The sequence below is a fragment of the Anomalospiza imberbis genome, chromosome 6 (genome assembly GCF_031753505.1).
Source record: "Anomalospiza imberbis isolate Cuckoo-Finch-1a 21T00152 chromosome 6, ASM3175350v1, whole genome shotgun sequence".
Lineage (NCBI taxonomy): Eukaryota > Metazoa > Chordata > Aves > Passeriformes > Viduidae > Anomalospiza > Anomalospiza imberbis.
In genome coordinates, this window is record NC_089686.1 from 48,182,735 (window position 1) to 48,209,687 (window position 26,953).

At 43.2% G+C, this 26,953-nt stretch overlaps 1 protein-coding gene across 1 annotated transcript in view; it reads right to left on the reverse strand.

Annotated features, from left to right (window-relative positions):
• Positions 1–14,669, reverse strand: part of OSBPL5 (oxysterol binding protein like 5) — a 173,884-nt gene extending 159,215 nt beyond the window's left edge. Inside the window, exon 1 of the mRNA XM_068193992.1 lies at positions 14,515–14,669. Within this exon, the coding sequence (XP_068050093.1) occupies positions 14,515–14,529 (15 nt within the window). The 5' untranslated portion in view covers positions 14,530–14,669. The remainder of the gene's footprint in view (positions 1–14,514) is intronic.
• Positions 14,670–26,953: the final 12,284 nt, after the last annotated feature.

A 26,953-nucleotide genomic window follows, 5' to 3' on the forward strand; every position in this document is an offset into this window, starting at 1 on the left:
ATTTAAAGCAAGTCCTCAAAAAGGTAGCATGCAGAAACTGGTTTGAGTGCTGTTTTTTACCAGCAAGGCACTAGACAGCACTGCCTGGCATGTTGCTGCACAGCCAGGTGAGAAAGAGATGGGTATATGGCCTGACTTTGTATTTCCTTGGGAAATCATCCTTCTTATACCAAAGGCTTCTTCAACATCCTAAAAAGAATCACATCCAGGAGATAAAGCTGGCTTTTCCCGTAACACACTGAAAAAAAAGATAAAGAAATTAATTCTTGCCCCACAGTTGACTTACAGATGCAGCAAAATTCAGTCTTTAAACAGTAATCTCAGAAGACATGAGGACTTCCCAAAGGGAGTCATGGTAGAGTTTTTCCCTCTTCCCCATCCTACCTGCTCCAGAGCCAGCCCTTCAGTCCTGGGCAAGTACTGAGAACAAGCAGTGATAAAACCTCCTTGGCAGGATCTTCTTTTCTGTGAGTGGCCAATATCTCAGTTGCAATCTCAGAATTGCTGTGAATTGGGGCCAGCTATCTTTGCTTCCCACCACAGGCTCTGCACAGGGCCATGGAGCACACACTGTCACAACCAGGGTTGAGATTACATTCTACCACAATGAATTTTTACTTTGTCAAGTAAACTTTGACACTGACAGATATTATCTAAAAAGAACATTTTTAGTCTGAGGCCAAAGAAGAGGATTCATGTTTAAATATCATGGCTAAGAGTACATTGTTCTTCAAAGCAGAGGGAATATAAAGTGAAAATAAGCTAAAAATCAAGCTGCAAAAATATTAGTGCTTCTAGGCATGTCCAGAAACAACTAAAGAAAGGATCGTGTTTTGTTTGATAGAAGAGAAGGGCCCAGCTGCCCAAATTAAAAATAACTGAACTCCGTTTCTCTCAATTTACTTCACTACATTACTTGCTTTATCTATGTCTGGCTTAAATACTGAAGTAATTGGAAATCATTTAAGTAGAATAATTAATGTTTCTAGCACTTGAGAGTTCAGTTTGGTGAGTTTATAAGAGTTTTTGCAAAAAGTTTACAGTAGGCCTAAATTCACATATTTGGACCTTTACTGTGACCAATGTCTGAGCACAGAGTGGTGTGTTCCCTCTGTGAACACCCCAGGAAACCACAAGGCATAACGTGAGTGTGTGAGAACTGATGTTTGACATTTCTAGGCCAGGGGCCAACCTGGCAAGCACAGTACTTGCAAGGCCCAAGCAGAAAAGGTTTAAACTCTACCTTAGCAGCTGCAAGGGCTTTTGAAATCCTATCCTCCAGAAATCATAACCTATTTCTTCTCGGCTTGTGGCAGAGCACACACTCCTCTTGTTAATGAAGCAAAGCATCTCCAAGGAATTCACAGCCACTGGAAAAAAAGTTTAATGTAAAGTAGCAATTTAATTTACAGAGCTCCTGATAAATGCCTTTGACTTTGGGATATGACATAAGGCTGTCACTAACAAGACAATACACTTAACCATGAATAAGGTGTTTATAAAGTTCCTTGACTACAAATACAGCAGAGCCAAGGCCATGAATAATTGTGCTCCTGACTGGGCAACTGGCCCAGTCCCAAAATTTGATGCCTTTGGCCGTCCTGCTCCGTTTGCAGGGTGTACTGGCACTGCAGGCAGCCTTCCTTCCTGTGTCAGTCTCCTCCAAAGTGGAGCCTGGTTCCAATCCCACATTTGTTGAGGCATGTGGAAAGCAGCAGCTGTACATACCAAAAGGCCAAAAAACCCAGATCCTACTTCTCTGGGCAATCCTGGTCAGCTGCCTCCTGGAAATCACTAGTAACCTACACAAAGATACATCCTAGAAAAATACAGCCTATCATCTTTAAAAACAGCTCTTTCCACTGACTGCCACACCTGGGAGCAATGAGCAGGTGTATGGAAAGAAGCAAGAGACCCAAATGGGCCTGAAACATGGTGAAATTCTTTCTTAGGAAAGTACTCCAGACTGTTCCGTGGATTTTGGGTTCATATTCAAAGTCTGCTAATTTTCATAAATCCTGATCTTTCTGCAATTTATGTTTGGTCATGCTCAACTCTGCTAATATTGAGGACACCATTTTTTTCACATTGCGTCCTCAATTCTTTAGCAGTTCTGGAGTCCAAGACTTCCCTTCAGCTTTCCATTCTTCATTTTGTAAGATTGTGGAACACTTTGAAAAATACTAGTTGTTTTATGCCAGAATAAATGAAGGTCACTAGCTATGAGGAATCAACTTGTTATTAAATCTATTTGTGTATCAAAAGAAGGATCCAAACATAAGAGTACACATATTTCAGGAGAAAATTAATAGTGAACTTCAAATATTCATTAGAACTCTATAAATTATGTATAGAGTCGTTTCTGTGAGGCTATAAATCATCGTTGGTCATAGAATGGCTTTTTGTTTGGAACAAGACAGAAAATGTCTCTAAAGTCACTTATACATATGTATTTTATATTTAAAAAAAAACATACATCATCTTTATTCAGCTGTTTTAAGAGGTGAAGGCTCCCCCACAAGCACTGATAAGTTGTTTCAGTGATTGATTAGTCTCTTTCATGTAAAGATTATGTTTATCTGCTTATCCTCCACCCCCAGTGCTAACTCTCGGGCAGCAGAGCCTCTAATGTGCTGTTGTCTCTGATAAGAGAACTCTCAGCAGGATGCAGAGCTGGGTAAGTCAAGCACTACCAGCAGCACAGCCTCCAGACACTGTTCCCCTCCTGACCATGTTGTTCGTGTAAGGCAAGCTAACTGGCCCACACTTGGGGATGGTCTAAGGCAGTTATATTGCTCCTGGCACCCAGAAATAACCAAGGGATGCAATTTGGGTGTTCCTACACAGCATGCTCTCATGGCAACATACACTGCCAATATCCACAGGCTGCAGTCATGTGGCATGGGAAAGGAACTCCTCCCAGCACATTGGCAGGAGGCAAGACAGACAGCTCCCAGACTGCAGTCCTTGGTGAGAATACTCCAGAAACAAGCTGCACCTGACTTCTTTCCCCATGGTACAGCTCAGCTGGTTCAAATGCCTGAGAAGAACTCCCTCCTCTTCTTACATCATAGCACAGAGAAGTGGCCATGTAGAAACACCTAATTTTCTTCCTGCACCCACCTCCAACTGAGCCAAACAGCCCTGGCTCAGCAAGCACCTTCTGCTCCATGCTGCCTCTGACCCACATGTCATCTGCTGCCAGTGCTCATGCAGCTTCCTTCCAGGTCACTGCCCTGCCTCTAAAAGCACATTCCCTCCACCTTCCAAACCTTGACAGAGTTTGAGTTAAAACAGACGCTGTCAGCATTCACTGCTGGCAGCCTGACCCTCAGCTGACAGCAAAGCAGGCAGTGCTAAAGCTTTCCTTTCTCCTCCCAGTTCCTGCTCTATGTATGTATTTGCGATAATCATAAAAGCTCAGGCACCTTCCCCATCACCATTCAAGACATTACAGCAGCCACAGGAAAAAGCCTTTTCCTCTCTGAGGAAACCACTCACTGAACATTTGCTCCCTGCTCATCTCTACTGCTGCCCAAATAGATTTCTGGAACAAAAGCCAATCATCCTCAGGTAGCTCGTAGAGGAGTCAAAGAAGACATGATTTGGTTAGGTCACAGTCTGATTGCAGCTCTCAATCTGTTTAGATCCATCAGAACTCCTGATGAAATCTTGTTTGCATCTCTTTAGTAGATTATAATAGCAAATGTGTTTCCAGCCAAGCATTTTTAGAGGAATATTTCTCTGCAGACCCTTTAAGGGAAGAACCCTCTGACATCTCTTTGCTGAGGACAGTCTGAAAATACACTGCACCCTTTTGTGTTGCACCTGACTGATCCTTGTGCATGCAAAACCAGACATCCTCTCTTCAGAGGGGTGCCATTTTCTTATCTTTCCCAGAGATTCTGGGGATGTGATCGACCTGATATGCACAGTCAATATATGGGACTCTCCCTGGAAATACAAAAACATGTCTCCAGTCATTTCAGCTCTGGCAGCTCAGATAAATCTTACTCTGCATCCAGCCATGGCCAGGACAGAAATGCCTGTTTCAGAGTAAGCTGATGAGCTTGGCAAACCCCATCCCCCTGCATCACGATGGACAGGGGATGAACAAATCCCATGCTGGCAGAACAAGGAGCATCAAAGCAGAAAGCTGCACATATCCTGCCAGTGATTTTTTGATGGGCAAACTCGGGGCCAAGCTGGACAGGTTTGCCTCAGCCTTGCACTGCAGTCTGGGCAGCCTGTCACACCTCCAGACTTGTGATATATTCTCAGCACTGGCCCTTGATCAAACTTTCCTGTCATTTCCCTGGGCCAGTACTCTAACATCTGACCAGAAATGCCTCCTTTACCACATGGAAATGACTGCTAACATACATAGAGTTAGTCTTGCATATTTGCTAGTTATGGTTAAGGAAATGAGGCAAAAAATGAGAGTTTTTTTGTATACTGTCAAATAAAAAATGTCTTTGGTTTCTTTTGGGAAGGTAAGGGACAATCCATATTTAATGCTACATTGTTTCCCTTATGAAATCCTATTTTATTCTTGTGTAATTTTGTGAAAGAAAATTTGTTAAAGTTCCAAATGGCCCGATTCTCTGCTGCAGAAAAATGGTAACTAACTTCTCTGTGAGCACCATATATTTATTTACAGTTGAATGAAGATGAAATGTCATTTGTCCTTGCAAGTGACCAAGAGATGTCATTGATACCTTCCACGGGGCTGGGTGCCCACTGGGTGGTGAACTCAACTGGCTTTGGCAGCACCCACCAAATGATGCCACGTCAAAGTCCTGCATCTCAGACTGAGGTACTTTTTTTTTCAAAACTTTAGATATTTCTCTTATTTTCAGGACAAAGACAGCTTGCCTCAGCAGAGCTAACAGGTCAGGATGACCTTAAGGATGCCTTTAAGGGTTTATTTTCTTTTAAGTGAAGTGGCCCTGCAAATGGGTTATTAAAGTGGCATCAATTTAGCAGTGGTTTTGTGCAGTAGAATTTTGTATTTCAGTTTCCCATGTGGGGTTATGCATTTCTGGTTTGTGCTCAAGGAGGAGGAGGCAGTTAAAAAAAAGGAGTGAACTGAATATTCATGATCAGGATAAAGTAATATCCTTTTCTTGAAGCAACAAAACAAAAAAAATTTAATGGGATTTGACTTCATTTCATACAGTCTATATAATCTACTATAGAGTGATATTTCCTTTTAAAAATCCAAGATATTTCATTATTAAAAACCCCTTTTCTTAGTTTTTCCTGAATTTGTTTTACTCTTTCTGGTAGCCAAATAAAATAATTTCAATAAAGCAGTAATATAGCAAGTCTCAGTAATAAAGATATTGGTGGAAAATTAGTTTCATTTTTTTAGGAGTTTGAGTTTTTTAAAAAGACTGGTCTTCCCTGAGAAATTTGGCAACCTACCTTTGAGCAGAGGGCTTACAATATTACAAAATGATTATGTTTGTTTTGCTGGCCTCACTGATGATGTCTCCACAAATTTGCTTTGTTGAAAGATCCACATGTAAGATCCACAAAAGGGACCACACTCCTTTCCTGGTTAACTACCACAGCCACATGTGCATCTCCTTCTCTCTCAGCACTGCAGATAAGGTGTCTTGCCAGGAGAAGTGATCAAGCCTAGACAGATTCTGTGCATTGATGCAGCACCTCCTTATCACCCCACAGACCACATAATAGGTCTTGTGTTTCCACACATCTCTCCTCCAGTGTATCCTCTTACTCCCTGCTATATCCACCAACCACCAGAGGCTCCGGAGGATCATGAACTTGGTGATTCCAAGCACAGTCATGCCAACCACTCCATGTGTGCCACATGCCACAGCCTTCCTCTCAAACTTGTCATAACCTATTTGCCTTTGAGAGCTGTCCCCCTCTGCTGAATTTTGTTGAAGTGTTAGTGCTTCATGGACCAAAGAATCACAGAATGGTTGGGGACAGAAGGGACCTCTGGAGGTCATCCAGAGTGCCAGTCATACCCTGCCATGGCTCTACAAGCAGCTGGGGGGTCCCTGCAGCCATGGACAAAGGAAGCTCTGCACCAGCCACCTTCTTCTGTGTGCAACTTAACATAAGTTTTCTGATTCATGATCCCAGTGGCTGGTTTGTGCTGTCTTTTTTAGGAAACCTTTCAGGGCTTTTCCTTTTGCATAAGGATTGCATAAGCTTCAACTTCCTAGGAAACCGGGCTAAAAAAAATTCAAAGCATAATGAGTGTCACAGCCAAGATTAGAGCCTGCAGGCAGGGATGTGTAAACCAAACGTGTGCTGTGAAGGAAGCAACAGTCTAACTGAACCCAACTGGCTCCTTGTGAGCTCCGGAGACTCTTTCACAGATTTCAGACCTCTGATGCACTCTCTAGGATGCAGGAATGAGCAAATCTGGGGTTTAGTATCAGGATAAACAGAGCCTGGAATTAGTATCAGAATAAACAGAAGAACCAAAGGACTTGCTTTGATTTACAGGCACTGTCACATCCTATCATAATTAATTCCATTTACAGGCCTGATATCAATCTCTCATTACTAAAGGCAAGTGTCAGAAACAGCAGAAATTGCTCTCATTACACATCTGCTCCACCTAGACCGATACATACTCTGCTCCCATGCTGGCAGGACTGCCAGTGTCAGGAAAGCAGCTGCACCCTTGCTATGCTGGCAAAATGAGCTTCCTTACAGACCAGCAAAGGCAATGTACTGTGAAGTTGTGTGTGAGGACCTGTGCTTTTAAGGATAAGGAGCACTCTGCACGGCAGCCAGCTGACCTACATTTACAGCTGAAGATGTAAAGCTGACCCACAGGGACTTCTGTCTGACCTACAAACACAGAAGGAGGGCTACTCAAGCAGACCGTGTCTTTTAAAACTATAAACTGAGCAGGAGCAGCAGCATGGGGACAGGCTTTTCCTGCTCCCACGTGTAAGAAGCAGCCCAGTTCAATACACCATGGTAAGTAAGCCACTGCCAGCAGGGGAGCACATCCCAGGATAACTCCTACCACCTCAATATGCCTTGCTGCAGGGAGAAAAGCACTGGTCTGCTATGTGGAGGCAAACAAAGTGAGCAGGGAGATGGCAGCCTGGGCTAAGATGGGCAAACCAGACCCTGGGGTCCCACTGCAGGCAGTAAAGCTGCAGCAAAGCCAGTGCTGCTGTGCTGTCTCTGTTGCCAAGCTCATGGCATCAAAGCTCACACAAGGAGCAACACTGAGCCAGACACAGCTCACCACGTGAGCAAGGGCAACCTTCAAAAAACAAAGGGGACAAACACTGCATTGTAGGGTTTCTGGGCCATAAAGAGAGAAGAGGAAGAGAGAGAGGCACCTTCCCTAGGCACAGTGGTGATAGTTGCATCAGCAGAAGAGAATCACACACACTCGGGACCAGATTTTTAACCCCCATCAAACAAAGTAGCTCTGTTGAGATCAGCACAGTGCTGCTCCACAGTGTATGAGGATCTCCCATTTGGCATGAATCAGCCATTAGAAAAAACAGGCTTCCTCTTAATTTGCCGAGTCCTTCCCCCAAAAACACTGATTTTTCTTGAACAGAGCATTCCCTGAGCCACTGTGGAGTTGCAAGGTCACATGACAAGTAGAGTACATCAACTCTTTTTCCACTGCTACAGTGGGAAAGGAAAGACATAAAAGAAAAACTGATGGTTATTATAAGGCAAAATTGCATAACCTAAGCCCACCTTAAGAGAGACTGTAAGTGTTAGTTAAGCTACCTTGCCTATAGTTAAATTGCATCACACCATGTCTTCCTTGAATGACAGTTCTATACTTTGGAATTTTATGAGACAAAACCAGAGCAAGGAATAGCTCTGCGGGGCTCTGTAAATGTATGTAAATAACCACAGAAGGAAACAATTAATTAAGCCTGGATAGAAAGACAACTCCCAGATTACTCAGTATTACTTTCCTTTTAGTTTCATTTTGCAGAAATCTAACCATCTTTTATCAAAACTTCACACAGACAAGACTTTTCCTGGGACCATGCAAATGCATCTGCATCCCGTGCAGATGCAATAACCTGGGAGGCAGTGCAGCTTAACTGCAGCACGAGCAGGGACTGACTGCTGAGACACAGCCACGTGTCTTGCTTGCAACTCAGAGCTTGTGTTGGTGCAAGTTGCTGCAGTGGGTGTCTATATTTATCACACACTCGACTGGGTCATGTGTGTTACCTTGGTTCTCAGGTAGAAGTCACCTCCATATAGGATCTCCATGGCATTTCTGTGACAGCCCGATGGAAAGTGTGATGCCCATATATTGGAGCCAACATGGGACATCAGCTTGAACACAAACCATTCATGTTTTCATGCATCATATCTTTGTCCTTCCACCCAGCCAGAGCCTTGTACTTCTTAACTAAGAAGTTAAATAAATACTTCCTCTTTTTTTTATATTAAACTTTGGTGTCCCCCATATTAAATAAGGTTAAGAGGAATGAGGTTTGGTTTGCAGACCAAACAGGAACATTTAATATAAAAACCTAATCTGCTGTGATAAAACTCCTTGAGAAAATGCCCATTTCCTGTATCATGGATTCTGGAAAATAACTCAAGTCACAGAATCATGGAATCATAGAATATCCTAAGTTGGAAGGTATCCATAAAGACTACTGAATCCATCTCCTGGTCCTGCATAGGGCAAGTGTTCCCTGTTCCTTTGCTGAGACAAGTGCATTTTCCTACTATGCTTTTTTCCAAGCACAATCTTTTCTATTACAAAGGTTGAGGCAATTACCCATGACTGTCCCTGAAAAATCTTATCAGTCCAGCAAGTCAATTCCAAATTTTACTCCTCACAGATTTCAGCAAGTTCATGATCAGTAATGCTTTTTGGCCAAAGTTAGGCCCTTTTTACTTGTAGGAAATAGACATTTCTGTTAATTCAAGGAAGATGGACTAGAAAAATATTTCAAAAGTGATTACAGGTTTCAGCATCATAAGCCCCTAAACTACTTTTAAAACCAAGAAGGTCAGAATCTTTAAAGCTGCTTTTGACAACTTTTAAGTATTTTACCCTAATCTTGAGCTACAGCAATTTACAAGAACCTGAGGAGATGACAGATCATTCCACAGTAAAGAACAGCCTGTCAGACATCATTTTTGTTAGTGACCATCTCCTCTAAAAACAGAGGTATTGACCAGCATATATTCCACGTGGCAAATTACATATTCGCTAAAACCCATACAGTCATCTGGATTTATGAACCATTGCAGAACTCTCTCAAGGGAAATGAAAATAACAAGTATATAACCCTTCTGTAGTCTAGCCTGAAAGTTACAGGCCTATAACACCACATAGAGCATTTTTCTCAAAAAATTATTCCTAAGAAGCCAGCTGAAAAGAGAAGACAGGTATTCTGGGGAAGCATTTTATAGATGAGCACTAAAGCAGCAAATTAAATGATTATACAACCTTTAAAGTTGTCCCACCCTCCCCCTCCCACTTTCAGTTACCTATGTGGAGACCAATTTTTTCAACTTTGTGCCTTGTACTAGCTCTCCATTATGAGAGCCTATTTTAGCCTAGGTTCCCACAAATTGCCACATTTCAATGCTCTCTTCACCAAAGGAGCAATGCCCATCTGGACACACTTAGCCAGCTGCGTTTCACCAAACACATGACATGATGGTACAGAAATGCACCATCTGCTTTAGAGTTTAAGCTTTCATATTGGGCCCATCTTTTGCAAAAGATTAAGGGGACACAAATCTTTGTGTCCCTCTATATTCTTATATGGGGTCATGGGTGAGTGACTCTGTGCAGTTTTGCCATTTGCTACTGCCAAAGGAGAAGCTGAAACTACTCTGGGGGTGCTGACAGTGTTTCACAAGTGGCCACAGGTTGCTGTCTTACTGATGAAACCTTCCCAAAGAGAGTCCAACAGGCTTTTCCTTCCCCCTGCTTCCATCCTGCATCTCCTTATCCCTGGGAGATTCACATGAACACTGGGAGGGAGGAAACCTCTTGTGTTTGGGGAAGTAGAAGTGTACACATGCTTCGTAAACACTTCAGTTTACATTAAAGGCGCGAGCTGTACATAATCATTATCATTCTGTGGTAGGAACACGCAGAAAGGTCCCAGACACTCTCTGCCCACTAAGACCAAAGTGGCTGCAAGAGCTACACCATTAAGGGAGAACATGAGCTTCTCTGGAGAGGTCCTGTCACCCACCCATCTGTTGCAACTATGGGTGTAGAAAACAGGGTGTCACCTAGCTCCTGTTTTCTCCCAGACTGCAGTGCTCTGCAGATAATAATGAGCAAACTTTAGCATGTTTTGCTTTCCAAGATGGTATTTCCATGGAGATATTCCTGAATGTCTCCAGCTGGTGTCCTGGCTATGGATTTCAGTTTTGCTTCTAAATGGTATGATAAATAATGTGATTAAAAGCAAATAGGTTGTCTTTATTCCAAGGGATGTGTGTATCAGGCTGGTGGGTTTTTTGGTGATGCATATTTCTCACACACAAAGAAATTATAATTTTTCTTTGCATTGCTTTCTAAATTTCTTCTCTGGTTAGTTTTTATCTATCTCTGCATGCCAGGCATCCTGGAATCTGGATTGTGCACCATGGAAAAGCCATCCTGACGTATTCTGTGAAAGAATAGAATTTGCTAGGGGAGAAAGAGCCTTCCTGGCTATAACCAGTGTGATTTGGAACGTGAGGAGGTTGCTGGCTCTGCTGCTGAGGTGGATGCAGCATGCTCCAAACCTTCAGACTGGGATATTTTGAGCTATCTAGGGTACCTTCTCCTGCTAGGATCCATTTCCTTGCTCAAGACAATATTTTGCTCAGAAAGCTGAGATCAATTGTTAGGTTCTGTATTCCTTGAAAATAAATGCCTTACTGTTGCAGAAGCTGCAGAGCATGTGATTAAAGGATGCCATATGGGCCATTTATTAACAATGAAAAACCAATGCACCAGTTGTCAGGCTGTAATTGAAATGGAAGAACAATTCCAATTTTCACTCCCACTGTTGATCTGGCTATCTGTATCACAGAGCATAAACAGTTTCTTGCCATATTACTCCTAGCATGAATCCACAGCACATTAAGTTTACACATGGATACTGAGAGTAAATATTTCATGTTATGACTCAATAACATGCTGGTATATATATAAGCATATTGCCTACCAGCTTCCTACTTACATACATGTTAATGGGATTATGTTTATATACATATACAGAAGTACAAATTCACATCCAAGCTAACCAACAAACTCAGAAAGATAAAAATAAAATCACTGCAGACAGTTTACATGTCATCCTGAATTTCAAGTGCAATTGCAAGTCCACATTCTAAATGAACATGCAGTAAGAGCATTGCATAGAAGCTATTTTAAACTGTCAAAATGCAAATCAATGTATTTCCACTTTCTTAACTCAGGTCTTAATCTAAAAACAAAACATTTCCAGAAAAATGCTTTCTTAAGTCAAGGAATCATAGTTTTCTCTTGGTTTCATTTCTGCAGAATTGCCAAATACAATTATTAACAAAGATCATAAGCTTTATGTTTTTAGACACCTCGTCTTTCTACTTTTCGCCATTTTCTGGCCTCAAAGTAAAATGTCAAGAACTGCCCTTATCTTTTATCTACTCCAACAAAACTGAGAAACTTGCAACATTTACAAGGCTGAGGGAGGCAATTGGAGTGCAAAGCACCACACCAGACTGAGAGCAGAACAGGAAAAGAATCTGCCGTTCTGTTTTGAGGGTGGCTGCAGTCATGGCCTTCCCACTGCTACAAGCTGAGGGCCAGGCCAGGAAAGGGCAATTCATCCCATGTGACTGATCCTCATCCCCTGCCCTGCCACAGGGCCCTGGGCCACCCTTGCTTCCATGGGACTGCTCACAGAGACCACCAACACAGCTCAGGCACAAGGAGTACTCCTTGGGTATCCATCCCATGGTGCCCAAAGTGAGCCCACCTCTACCTTTGGCTTGACAGTGACAGAGATCACCAACATTTTGCTTGTTGTGGCACATAGAGTGATGGCAAAGGCTCAAAAATAACTAAGCAGCCTGTATTCAGCTCTTTCAGGATTACTATTATGCTGGAACACACCACCAGCACATGAGTAACCGGGTTTCAAAAAGCCCTTTGAATAATCAAGAGAATCACTCATTCCCCTCCAAATAAATTGCATCCTACTTAGTGGCAAAGTTCCATTTGTACCAAGGGTTACCTCCCATGCGTCTCATTTAAATCTTGAACCAGCAAAATTCACATCTTCACTCACCTTTCCTCCCCTTTTTTCCCCTTTTCAGTGTTACAACTATAACAGCCAGAGATTGCAACTTCACAGATGCATGTTTGACACTAATACAAAAAACTTTTCCAGGAGGACAAACAGGTACTGAGCTGGTATGTCAATACTATGTTTTTCACATTTGTTAAACTTAAATCTTAACCTGAGATAAGCTTTAATTTAGATTCCACAAGAAAATCCCAGGAAATCACAAACACACCTATAAATCTAGGTATAAAACAGCCTCATCTTCAATATAATGACAGAGCTTGTGATTTCTAGAAGGGATGTTTGAAATCCAATGAGTATGAATGTCAGCTTCCCATGGCTCCCTTGGAAGCCTCAGCCAGTAAGAACAGGAGCAGGAATGGTGCAGAAACATAGGAACACCAAAAACATAGTTTAGAATATTTACAGGGCCAAACAAATGTTTACAAGACATTTAGAACCAAAGTTTGTCAATGCTACCTGGCACAATTGCACAAAAGTCATATTAAAGCATATTTGCTGCATCATTTCTCATTAATACAAGGTCCTAATTCACTCTCATAACCACAGGTGGTAACAGGGCCACATGACTTCATGGACTGCCATTCCACTTGTCATGGGAGCCAGTTCAACAAGTTATTTATTTCTGAGCTGAAACAGAGATGGAATTCCACCACATGAGGCCTCCCCCTCTGCCCCACTTGTAGGAAGACTCCTCCTTACAACTACAGCTGCAAATCAATGTTCATGTCTCTCCTGCACATACAAACTTGGCTCTCCCACTCTGTCCTCTTCCCAGCGTACTCAAAACATAACTTCAACACAGCTTGGAGAGGCAGCTGTGGTGCAGATGATTCCAAGAGGCTATAGCCAGCCCCATGCCATCCATTTCTGACTCCCTAAGGAGCCCATTGCATCCCAGTATGGTACTGCAAAGCTATTCCAGCCAAGACAAATCATGAAGCTGCTTGGGTTCCTCCTTGGCCCTCAGGAAGGAGAATGAAGAAAAGCATCAGTATGGTACTGCAAAGCTATTCCAGCCAACACAAATCATGAAGCTGCTCAGGTTCCTCCTTGGCCCTCAGGAAGGAGAATGAAGAAAAGCATCATTGCCATCAACAGTTGTGCTACTCACAGCCCATGTGTATGGGAAGTTCTAGCTCGGGAAGTCTTTGGGGACTGTGTATAGCTTTACCCAGCTATAATTTAGTACTTTGTCTTAGCTCTGAGAAAGCTATATTGTCCCAGCACTATGTTCAGCAGGGATCTGTTTGTAGAAAACACTGACACCCCACTTTCTGCACCACCTCTTCTAAAAAAAACCCTATGAAATATTAGAGAGAGGTATTTTGAACAAGTACAGTGATAAAATGTTGTTTCCCAAAGCTGTCAAAAATACACATTTTCAAACTCCACTCCAAGTATCAGGGGCACTGCAGGTTGTTAGAGTGAAACTCAGGTTATTTACTATTATTTTTGAAGCAGCAGGTATGATTCACTCAGGATTAACTGCATCTTTGTATATTATAGGACTGCTGCAGTCTAAAAAGCTGCATTCCTTCATTCTGTTCCAGTGCTACTGGTCAACCATGAGTTCCTTAGGTAGCAATATTTCTGGGGGCTCTTCAGCAATATCTATCTGTAGAGCTGTTTGCAACTGATGTAGGTGCAATGCAGTATCCTGCCACTTTGAGCACCACACACTTTGGGGGCTACATTAAAAACACTCCCTTCCTTTGCTCTGCCCTATTTTTGCTCTGTGGCAAAGCACAACTTGCAAAATGATCCATAGCATCAAACTTCACAGAAGTTACCCTTAAAAAAGAAAGGTCAAGATTAATCAGCAATTTTTAGAAGACTTGAGCAAATATTAGCAAGCAGCTCTGGTATTTTGAGTTTCCACTAGCAAAATAATAAAACCAAAGAAAACATTTTAATATCAACATCTTGCAGCTGCATTTTGCTCTCTCATGGCCAAAAGCTTAAATCAATGTGTTGCAGCACAGGAAAATACCAGAGTAGGACACAAACACAGTGTTTTAACTCAGATCATTGCAACAGTTAATCGAGCATTTTGTGACAGCAAGCCATTTACCAAGTACATTTTCACATAATTAGGCAGCAAACGAGACACAGTCCACAGGAGCCGCACATTTAATTGTGTCAGCAGCTAGATCACAAAGCACTTTACGCATATAGACGTGGCTATACGGACCTGTCTTTCTGTACTCACCGTGCAGCAAGGCATGGGTGTTACGTTGGTCTCAAAACAATTGCTTTTAGAGCCCCAGGCAGAGCAACCTTCCTCTCACTCTCATCTGGGCAAGTCAGTGTTTCTGGAAGGTGGCCAGGCAAGATCAGATTCATCAGCCAATAAAATTGTCTAAAGCTGCCGTTCCACAGGAGACCGTTCCTCTGGCTGCAGCCTCAGGAGCAGCCAATAAAGGGGAAAATCAGCATCAGAGTGCAGGCGAGCATTTTGCCCCATACTAAGGGTCTGCTTGCCAAAACTCCAGCTTTCCCCTGCCTGTGCTGCTGCACACAGCCATCCGGCATGAAAAACAACTTGCACTTGGCTTGCCTGGCTAAAATAGGTGCACAGCTATTCTGAACACCGACAAGGGTAAAGGAATCAGTCAGTCAGGCAGGTGCCTCATGAGCTGGGAAGCAATACAGTGGAATTTGGAGCCATGGACTCATGCTAGAGGGGTACCACAGCAGACCCAGCTTTTTGTGGGCACTGGGAATTACTGCTCACACAACTTTGCTTCACTCAAAAACAGACAATTCATGGTGGGCAATGTGGAGCCTGTGAAAAGCTTACCCCTATTTTATCTTCCAGAGCTGGACCTGCTGCAGTGGCTGCAGGAAGCCATCCTGTCCTCAGCCCCACGTGTTTGACCTGAACTTCATTGCCATTCAGAGGAGTCCTTGATTTCACCCTGCCAGTCCCTACAGCAGCAGCAAAATATCCCAGTGTGCAACAATGCTTCACAGAGGAGCTGTCTGACATCCCGGGATCCTGAGGGCTTGCCTTTCCTTGGAAAAACCAAAAAAGCTAGTAAAAAAAAAAATCAGTCTTACTATGTGTTATCTAACCAACAGTAAATCCTAAAGGTGACAAGGCATTTGTGACAGTTATGCATGAAAGCAAGTCAAGAAAAGCCTTTGGAGGTCTTTACTTGTAAATTAACAATCTGAATAAGACCAGGCCTATGTGTTATCAGTCTGAACACACATATTTTGACAGCAGATGATACGTTTTGATACTAAAATCTTAGTAGAGTAAAAACACAGGTGGTCTTTGCACACTATTTTACTGCCTTGCTGAAATTTATCTCCCCTAACCCCTCTGAGGTTAAAACTATTTGGATTTGTTTCCTCAGAAATCTTGCACCAAGGTGCTTCATCTGCAAAGCTGAGTTGCCACCCAATCTGACAGCAGCCCTGGTGAAATCCCATTCTCAGCAACATTCCTTTCAGTCTCCTGACACAAATGAAAAGTAAATACCATCCAGTCTTCACCAGCAATGTTACATACCCTCACCTACATGTATTGGAGGACAAAATTGTCTGTAGTGCAGATAGCCCATTGGAAGGCTAAGACTTTGCAAAAAGCTACACTGCACCTTGGAATGGGGAGGGATTCTTAATGAAAAAGCAAATTAGAAGGAAAAAAAAAGATTAGATTATGAAGATTGGAAATTAGAATGAATTAGATATTAGAATAGGGTCAGCAAGACCATCATTAACAATAACTGTTTTTCATTTTCATTTTTCATTTTCAGTGCCATTTACTTTAATCTCCTACTCTATATGGATATGTTTTTACATATTTATGTGAGGCCTCTGCTCTCTTTCTACATATTTATGTGAAACCTCTCCTCTCATGCTGGTACTACAGCTAATTGAAGGACAACAAGCCAAAGATGTGTCCCTCAGAGCTGTGAAGGCTGTATTACACTGGAGGAGCTGGAAAAGAGGCTCCTCAGAAGCCACACTATGCTAAAATCAGGCAACACAGAAGCACAGCCTGACTGAATTCAGCAGCCTGGACTTCGTACTCTGATCTTGAAAAGCTGCATGCGCAAGCATTTCTGATCTGGATTTTCCTTTGATGTAAATTGGCATAGACCCATGTCAATTCACACAGGCTTTTCTTCCAGCTGGGGATCTTCTGCTGTCTCTGGAAAACACAGGGTTCCATTTGGAGCCATAGTGTGCTGCCATATTGTCCATTCAAGGGCAGCACTGGGCAGGGAGCAGACACCAGCCTGAGCAAGTAAATGCTGAGGGCTCCCTCAAACAGGGCCTTGGGTCTTGGAAAAAGGCTTGTCAAGCAGTAACTTCAGAAAACTGTGCCTTGGCTGCAGAGAGGCAGCCAGGTTGGACCCACACTTCCTCGGAGCAGCTGGCTTAAGGAAACTGAGGGACACTTGACAGCAGGTGAGGAGCCCCCTTACCTCTGGGAGCAGGAGAGCACAAAGCCAGCAGCAGGCCAGGACACACACCAGTGACATACAAAAGAGGGGGATGCCAGGCAGGTTCCCAGAGCAGCCTGCCTCCAGGAACATCTTTATTTTCACACAGCTGAAAAGAAAAAAACCAGTCAGCCAGGTAGCTGTGCTGGTGTCCCATCCCACTGGCAAGCACTGGGTTGATTTAGGCTGGAAGATGTGCACATTGTGCTAAAAACCTGGTGAACACAGACATTTTCTTCTCCTCTGTGTTTGGAGTGAGGTCAAACTGTGCAGAGAAGTGCTGCAGCAGGGTTTGGTTTATCACTCATCATAAACTTTAGCTCCAGGACTTAAATTCAGTCATGGAGAACATTTTCTAAGCTGCTTTCTGCACATATTTGAGTTGGTTTGGGCTCTAATTAATTTGGAACAGGGCAGGGAGTTCAGAAATTTTCCTTTTCTCTCTCTGACATCCCTGTGTCCCACTTTAGTTTTAAAGTGGTAAGGCACATCTAGATTAAGGCTCTAGGAGGGAGAAGGAAGAGAAAGAAAAGAAATCTAGCTGAATTGGAGATGGTTGACAGGGTATTTCATCAACCCAATTGTGTACTCAAAGCTTTTCAGAATCCATAACAAGAGTGGCCATGCAAATCAGTGAGTCATTGCAACAGCTGAAGGGGAAAAACCCTACACAAAATATAAAAAAAAAAAAAGACAAAAGAAAACAGAAAAAAAAAAAAGCAAAACTCTACTTACCTGCTGAACCAGCTCAGTGAGGAGTTTCCATAGCATGCTTGTGCTTTGCCTAGCCATAGGCCATTTTTATTCTCTTTAGCACATTTATCCTTTGTGAACTTTGTGAACTAGGGTGCTCCTTCTGGGAAAGCTACAACACTTTCTTACACTAGGATAGCCCAGCAGCATGCAGGAAGCCCATGGCACTTCAAGGAACTGAAGTGTATATTTGTAGTTAGAGCTAAGGCCATTAAATCTGCATTGGGCTTCTCTGTAACACAAGATCAAAAGCTGCTTCCCTCTTCCCCATTTCTTCTAGCACCTGGATGTGCAGCTGGCATGCATGTGTCCTCGGTGGGGGGGTTGGGCAGTCTTAATCTTTTAACAGCAGTATTCTGCTTTTCTATGTTTTATGGGCTCCGTATTTGTACAGTTCCTTAATAGTTATTTATTTTTTAAATATATAGATGACCTCAGTGTTAAAAGAGAATGCAATGATTTTGGGAGAAAACTGTTTTACACTCAACCCTTCACACCTACTTTGATCACAAAGGACAGCAGGATGCTGTGACTTTCTGTAGTTTCACCTTTTCTAGCAAGGAGGGATGAAAGGCCATATCTATGAAAAAACAGTAAAATAATCAGAAGAACTCACCCACCTCAAATCTAAGCAGTCCCTGTTGTCAGGACTCCAGAAACATGGAGCAATTCAAGTGCAATATGCACCAGAAAACAGACATTAGTCCTAGAGTACAAAAAAAGCAGCCTGCAAGAAAGTAAGAGAAAATTATTTTCCTGTGAATTATCTACTCCTGTGAGAAGTAAGATACCCCCTTTGGTCTGCAGGTCAGCAAGCAGGATATCCAGTGGCCCTTGCTTCTGGAGGGAAGGCTGCTTTGGAGTGAGCAGAATGTGGAAGGAGAGACAAGATCAAAGAATTGATCAAGATTCAGTTGCAGTGCTCAGCTCTAGGCTGCTTCACACAGTCCTACTCCTTGAGCAGTCTGTGATGAGCAAAAGGGATGAAATCAGCTCTGTCAAAGCTGGGGGTTTTGTGTAGCAGGTACATGTAATAAACGCCTTCTGTGTATGATGTCCTGTGATCTCTCATGACAGATACCCAACTTATTCATTAACACAGGAAAGGAGACCTTAAGTGATTCACAGCTGAGGAAAGAAAAAAACAAGTCATGTTGCTCAGAGCTCTGATTCAGATGAAGCAACTCTGCAAGTCTAATAATGCAGCTTTTGCCCTTTAGTGTTATTTATGGGAAAAGTGAATTTGAACAGATCTGCTGGGTTTGTTCAATAAAAGGAAGGGACTGGGTTTTTATTTACACACACACCCCTCCTTAAATCAGTTTGTCATTGCCGTAGACTCGATGCCCTCTGCTTGGCAGCCTCATTACCATCTGTAAGAAATGTAACATCTTATTAATAATTTATGTTGTAAGAGCAAATACAGTTTAGAAGAAAGAAAACATTTAGGAAATCTGGGATCAGAAAAGGCTAGAGTGAGTCAACACAGGCCTCCCTGTTTCCATGGAATTAAGAGCATTACCCTACCCGCCTTAGCTGCAGTCAAACAGCAGCCCAAGTGACCAGGCAGGACATACTGCATCAGATTACCAGAAAGGGAAGAAGAGCATGAAGCAGGAAGGGAGATCTCCCAGGCAGGGAGTGTGCTGGACTGGGACCCAACAGGAGCCAAACTTGTTTTCCATCTCTGTTGTTGATTTCTGTCCCACTCTTGGCTGACCCCTAACTGTGAGGGGGAGGAAATCTATATAAATAAATGAAAAATTTTAGCAAACAGCTGCTCCAGCGTCAATATCTTGTCACATCCCATTTTCTGCTTGTGGAAACAAACTTTACACATGCTTCCTCTGCTGCACTTGGACTAATTTATCATGCATTATGTATGTTCCTCTGTCTCAGAGTTTAATTATTCATTAATCCCTCCACCCTCACCTTCTTCCCCTTCCACGTGTGCAAGGACCAATGGGCACGGTTCATCAACTCAAGCTCTCCATCCCCACCAGCTCTCCAAGGTGTGAGCCTGCAGCCTGGCCCAGCTGCGGACATTGCTGGCTCCTGCCTGAGATCCCCACAGCCATGGATTCACTGACCTGCCTCAGACCTCGGGAAAGCGTAGGAGCACTGCCTCAGGCCTGGCTGCTGATGCACAGAAATGTCATCTCCCCTGGGCTCCTTAACAACCCTCCTGCCCCTCAAGCAGGTGCTGTGGGCTGGGGGCAGCCCAGTGTAACTCCTAAAAATGTGAGATGGCCACCAAGGCATGTACCAAAATCCCCAAAGCAAGGTCGCAAACAAATTCTCCTCATCCCCCACAGTGGTGGGAACCCTGAGGAGCCGCCTCGGGGCCCTCTCACCTGGACTCACTGTTTCTCTCAGCACCGTTTTCACTCCATTTCTGCCTGGAGGGAAACGCCTGAAGAAGGCAAACCTACCTGCTGGGTGCCAGCTTGCACAGGGGCCATGCCAGTCCTGTTCCCAGCAATGGTGGGAGTGCGGGGTAGAGTGGATGTGGCCACATCCGACAAGGCCTGATGGCGGCGGGGTGGGCAGGAGAAGAGCCATGCCTGGTATGGTGCCCAGGTGCTGGCAGCTGAGGAGCGGCCACTGTCAGGAGAGGGGCCAGGGGCTGCCCTGTGGCTCCCCAGCCACACCACCGTGCACTGCCTCTCCCTGAAACTGGAGCTTTCTCTGGGAAAAGGTTCTCCAGTGAGAGCACAACCCTCACCAACAGCGGGGGACAGTGTGAGGAACAGCCCTGACAGCAGCCTGGCGTGGACGAGAGGCGAGACAGCATGAGGAACACTTATAAACCCATGGAATGAGGAATTACATACAGTACAGAAGCTTTTTCTGAGAGCCAGGATCTAAAAGATGTTCTCAACTGCCAGTGCCATGGGAATCTTGGTTTGACTCAGGTGTGTTCTCAACAGGATCATGCATGGCATCCATGAAGCATAAGAAAACACTTGATGCCAGCCAGTCCTTCCAAGTCAGCTCCCAGCACACAAGTCCGGCCAAAGTGAGAAAAAGTACAAAATTATTACTCGTTTCTGTACCTTAAGTGCCAGATAACATTGCTTGCATTTTATTCCAGCCCCCATTTCTAATCAGCCACAAATAGATTTGTTTTTTAAAAAGCAGAGCACTTTTCTCCTGTTTTGAGTAGCAGTGATATCTCAGTGTAGAAGAGATATAATCTGCTGTCACCACTGCTGTCCTGGGCCAGTGCTCTCACCTGTGCCATATTACTACTTCATTTAGCACAGAATGCCTCGGTCAACACCACTGCCTAATGTACCAAGTATAATGTACTTTTTTTAACTTTAAGGCTTCCCCTCCAGCTTGAATAACATTGCTCAGCTGATCTCTTAATTTCCTACATGCAAAAATCAAGCTCTTTGTTCTGAAACCACACAGCTTTCATCTGCTGCCAAAGGGGAATCCATCTGAGTGCTGTAAGTTCCACCCTTTGAAATGAGTCCTCCCCACACCCACTGGCAGACAGGAGGCCTGTGGCCACAATTCAGGATGCCTGCCTGGTTTTGGTTTACCAGGGAAGCAGGGAGGATTGGAGGGCGCAGGCATTCTCATCCTAGTCACAAATCCTTCCTCACAGATAAACCTTGCAGGATGGGAGGATTTCCCCAGGTACAGCATGACCCTAACTACCACTGTGCTTTCTATTGGCTTTCTGCCTTTGCTCTGAATTTAGTCAGGCAAAAATATGGGATTTCATCTAACTGTAGAAGTTATTTTGGGTTTTTCTATCCCTTGGAGCACTATGGAATTGGTTTCCTGTGCTGTGGCTCTGCTTGGTGCAGGGAGCCTGGGGCTGCTGCTGGGGACTGGCCCATGATAGAGATAAAGCCTTTGCAAGGCATGACTGTGAAACACTGCTCTGACCACTGCAACTTATTGGGCTGGCTCCTCTGCTGCTTTTGCATAGCAAGAACCAGATCATAAAGCCAGACACATCCCATGGCAACTGATCAACCCCAAATGTCTCGTCCCCCACCCACAACCCTTAGCCCCTGCAGGTCCCGCGTGTCTGCCCGCCCTCACACCTGCTGCCTGCAGCTCAGACCTCCACCTTCTCTTTCAGTTTCCTTGCTGAGGTTATTTCTTGCTGTAATTAGTCAATTGATTCCCCCATATGCGAACACTGAGGCATCCTGAGACTGTCACTTCAAAGGGCTTTTGTCACCAATAATTGAAGCATCTCCACCCAAGCAGACTGTGCTTTTGATCAAGGATAAGCAGTTTGCTCCTGACTGTGGGCCAAGGAAAGCTATAATTTGATCACAGTTGCTGGCAGATGTCCTAGTGAGCAGGGGAAACTCATTTTGTTATGCTTAGTAGCTCCTGTCTTTCAATCATGGGAAATCATAATTTGACTATTAGCCTGTAAGAATTTTCCTTACACACCAGCAAAGTTAAAAGGCCACTGTCAGCTTGGAGCATGACACATTTCCTATGGAGGCTGATGAGAGGCTTCACACTAATCTCTCCCTGCTGTTTGCCTATTGGTTTCTGGTACAGTCACAGGTAATTGAAATGTTAGATTTTTGCAATGGAAGTATTTAACTCTGCAGAAATCATTTACTTTTTCCTTTTCTGTTGTGTGAAACAAGAAGAAGCACCACAGCTTCACTTCTGCAAATATTTGCAGTACACACCTGCAATGAAAAACATAGGTTTTCCCCACCACATCCTCTCAGCACAGCAAGAGTGCTTTCTGCTTCCCCCAGGCTTGGGAAAGCAATTCATCCCCACAACCCAGCTTCCAGCAAAGACATCAGTTCATTTTGTAAATTCTTTTTGGGGTATTTCAAAGATGATTGTCTTTGTTAATGATAGCACCATTGAATCGCCTACAAAGCCCTCTGATTTTATTCCTACTCCACCCATTTTGCTGAAAGGAACTACTTCTGAGCCATTTGCAAAACTGCCTTCAAATGTCTCCTAAAAATTTTGTATCTAAGAAGTCTGAAAAATGGTAGACAATTGCAAATGCTGCTTGTTAAAGTGACCACGGTCACCACACTGCTGTCTCATGCCTCAACTGCTGGTTGTGTTTATCTCCTGCCTCTGGCCATATGCGTGATTGCAAACTCTAATCAGGTCCTTCCCTCCTTGGCAGCTGTGTCCTCAGTCCAGAGGAAGCAGCCACCTGAGTCCTCCAGAGCCATCCTGCCTTTTCCAAAATAAACTAAACAGCAAAGTCCTTGGAAGTTAAAATGTCTGCTGAGTGGAAGCTCAATCCCAAGAAAAATTGCAGTGTTGTGGTTTTTTTTCTGGGTGCAGAGAGCAGTCTCTGCAGACTGTGATGCTGCTGGTTGTGTTTTCCCAGAGATTCTGGCTCTACCTTGTCAAAGCATTTACAACATATTGATCACTTCATGTAGTAAATTGCAACTACAACAGTGTTTCATCTGGAACCAACTGACTATAGTTCATAGAATAATACATCCATGTACTTCTAATACATTTAAAACCAATGACTTGGAGAGAGCTTTAAGGTAATAACATTGTGCTTTCATCAGGCTGACTTACAAAATCTCATTGCAATAGAATAAAGTAACCAGAGGGGAAAAAATTAAAAATAAAAAGTAAAAAGATATTTAATTTCTGTCTGTGAAATGGGAAGTGGATAACCTAAATATATGTGATGGATGGCTCAGTGCAATACTCCTCAGAAAAGAGGAGCATATACTTTCTACAGCTCTTTAGAATAAGGTCCTAACTCAAATCTATAAATCAGATAAGAGAATACTGAGTAAAAAAATACATCTTGAAATAGGTCAACAAATAGAATACCAGAATCTACATATAGGAGAGCTGTTGGGGTTAGGGGAATTTGCCTTCAGTTCTATGTGACTCAGAATACCATCTGCAGAAAGTTTAAAAGGATATTACTGATTGACATCCATATACATTCAGATTCCATATTCTCTGTCCCATCCTCTTCTGTGTGCTTAATATTGCTAAAAGAAAAAAAAAGGAAAAAAGTAAAAAAGGAAAAAAAAAAAAGTAAGATTGGTTTACCAAGGCCCTGGGCAAACACCCTGCTCGGTGTATGCCTATATTCCCCCTGTTGTGTGACTTGCAAGAATAGGGGAGAAGAGAGGTCATGTTTCACATGTGACAGAAATCAGAGCTTTCTACAGATTTCTCAGTATTTCAGTCCCTTTCACTAAAAAACACATTTTAAGAAACAAACATGGAATATTTTCCTAAATCCTGATTGAAACAGCCATGTTCATCTTTACCTTCAATTGCTTTAAAAATATATCCAAATAGTGAATAAACAAAACAAAGAAATTCTCGAGAAAGATTTTTTTCAGGTGGAACTGTTTAAATCTTTTTTGAGTGGCATTTTTAAAAGGCAACGCTTTCTAAAATGAAAAAAAAAAGCTAATTTTCAAAACACCAAGTGGCAACATCAAGTGTCTTAACAGAAATAACATGACTGGTACTCAAGTGACACCAGTGAGCTGGACACAAGAAAATATCTATTATGGCAAACATTATGAAATGTATTTTCTGGCATCTCAGTCACATTTTAGGAAATCTTCATGGAAAGGGAAACCAATTCAGTAGCTGTAGACCTGGCTTATAATTAAATTACAATGAGTTTAAAGGTTTGACTGATCCCCATTGGTCACAAATTTTTCTCTGTATTTTGGTAAGTGGCCTCCCAAGCTCAGCTTTCATTCAGCACGTGACAACCAGGTCTGTCACCATCAGCACTGGGAGCATCACTCAGGCCAGGAGGCAGCACCTGAGAGCTGTTCAGCTCAGCCAAATCCTCCTCAGAGCAGATCTCCCACAGGACTGGTGCTGGTACACGAGCATGGGGAAGTTATGATGTGAAAGGTTTGATTTATGCCTTGCTCAAAGGCTAAAGGATTTGTAAGCATCTAGGCAGTTGAAGATAGATCTTCCAGAAGATTTAGAGCTCTCTCACACACCTATCTCCGTCATTGCCTTGTTTGTAAAAAATGTATCTATCACTAGAACTCTGTATTGAAATCTCATTGTATTTCAAATGGGAGACAGAGGAAGCCAAAGTAACTCAGCAGATGTTGCCAGATGCTTTAAAAGCTACATTTAAAATCTCCCCAAGGACCTGTGTAAAAAAAAGGCAGGGAAAATTCACATTTAATGTTACACACACACACAAAAACAGATCCATTAAATGAAACAGCCTTTTAACTGTTATTCGTATTGAGTAGTATGAGCAAACACATCATTGTTTGCTGTCTTTATTGATGTATCTGCACTGTGCTCAGCAATACCATAAATCTGTTACTGCTGGGAACAGCTGTGGAGCAGACTGATAAGCTGGGAAATGAGCACACAGCCAGCCCTTACACCTTGGAACACACACACCATCAGAAAATGCCTAGGTATCAGCAACGCTGAAGAGTGAGAGCACTTCTTGTGGTAACAAAGGATTATTTGGCATTATTAGGCTATTGTTGAGCTTCGGAGTTTCTGAAAAAAGGTCACCTAATGAGGTGTACAACACTCATACATATCCCTGTGGAGCAGGCAGACAGCCATACACAGACATGGTGGTCTGGGCTTAACGAGTGACCTGGGCCAGGGCAAGGAAGGGGAAACAGCACAAGGAGTGGAGGGAGGTTATCAGAATCTGGGAAGGACGTGAAAAGGAGCAGCCTGGCAGGGAAAGCTTTCCTTGGAAAGACCAGTGGTATCATGTGCCATCTGGAGGCTTAAACCAGAAATGAACAGGATGTATTTCCCTTCTGGAGTGGCAACAATCACCTTTTAGGTACGTACATACATACCTTAATGAGAGCTAACATTAGATCATTATCAAAAATCCTGTTTTCCTTCTGATAGCATATTCCCGACTTTGGAAGCACCCCATCAAAAACCTGCTAGACAAAAAAATAAAACAAGTCTAGAAATCCCTTAGAGAGGATCCTTGATTTCCTGTCCATCCTGCCCTGTGGTGAAACAAGGGCAACAGCCTGGCATTATGTGTGAAGAGTGCTCTGTCCCTCACACACTGAGCACACAACTTTTGTGTGTCCCTAGGAATCCTGTCAGCATTATGAATATACCAGGAATGTCCATGACACATCAGCACTACACTATGGAACGTTGCTCCAAACAATCTGGCTTTTCTCCGATTACTTGGAAAGTTGGAGATAAAAAGTGAATTCAAGTAACTCACTTGGGATCACACTAGACACTTTTCTCAGCGAAAGGGGATAATTTGCTAGCTTTGTTTCTGGCTGTCAGAAAATTACGTATATTAATTTAAAATGTAATAAACCCAGGGAAAGCAACTTGAATGGGGTTCTGCTAGCAGGGATTAAGAAGAACAGCCCTGGATTCATAATCTTCTTCAGATCTAAGAAATAGCTTGAGAAGGGCTCCCAGCTTCTCCCCCACATGAGATGTACTAACAGCTTCCATTCAGCCAACAACACTGGCAAAAAGCAGCTCCTCCTGGTGCTTCCAACTCAGGTTTTCTGCTTCATTTGCCTCCTCCTCCCTCAAAGGCAAGAGGCTGGCACGGGCAAGGGGTTTGCCAAGTCCAAGGGTAACAAACATAGAATGAAACACAAGATTGGAGAGAGGCACTCTTTGGTACCAACATCAAAAACACTTTTGCAAATTGCTGAAAATGGGACAGTTTGCAGGCAGAGGTTTTTCAACACCACAAGGTCTTACATGAGGAGATGAAAGGGACTCCGTGAAGCAGTGCCACAGCAAAAGAAGAAAGGAAGTACAGTAACTTCTCTGGTGATACAGGAAGCGGAGAATACTGTACCTGCCCACCTCAGAAGCAAGTAAACTGTTAATCTTTGCTTGCTCCTCATTCCAGCCCTTGACCACAGTGATTGCATCTGCATTTTTTAATTAGGTTTTACCCAGAAGACCCAGGAGCTGTTAAGATCTTGGCTTTTTCTTTTTGCTTCAGAATAGCACATTGTGCAAAGATTTCAGGCAGTTTTCTGTCCCAAGCCCCCATTTCTGACCCTCTTCCACAAAAACACCCACATGTTCAGCTCCAAACTCTATTTGCCTGATAATACCCAGCCAGGAAGGGCATGCACAGGCAGCATCAATACATCCCATTTATCAAGCCAAGAACAGGACAGAAACATTGCATCCTCTCCTCTCTGACCTCCATCTCTTCCATCTCCAAGGCAGTAAAACTAATACATGCCAAGACCAGGTACAAAATGTGATTTCCAGATATTCAGGTTCAGCTCTAGCCATGGGAACAGACTGAGGCTCCAGATGGCAGCCAGAACAGCTGGCTTTCCTGAAGTTCTAATAGCACAAGGGTAAGACCAGAATCACGTGGCTGGCACATGATCCCACTGAACAATGACAAGACAATCACACTTGGCTCTTCCCATCTCACCATGCAGTTGTTTCAGAAAACACAGCAGT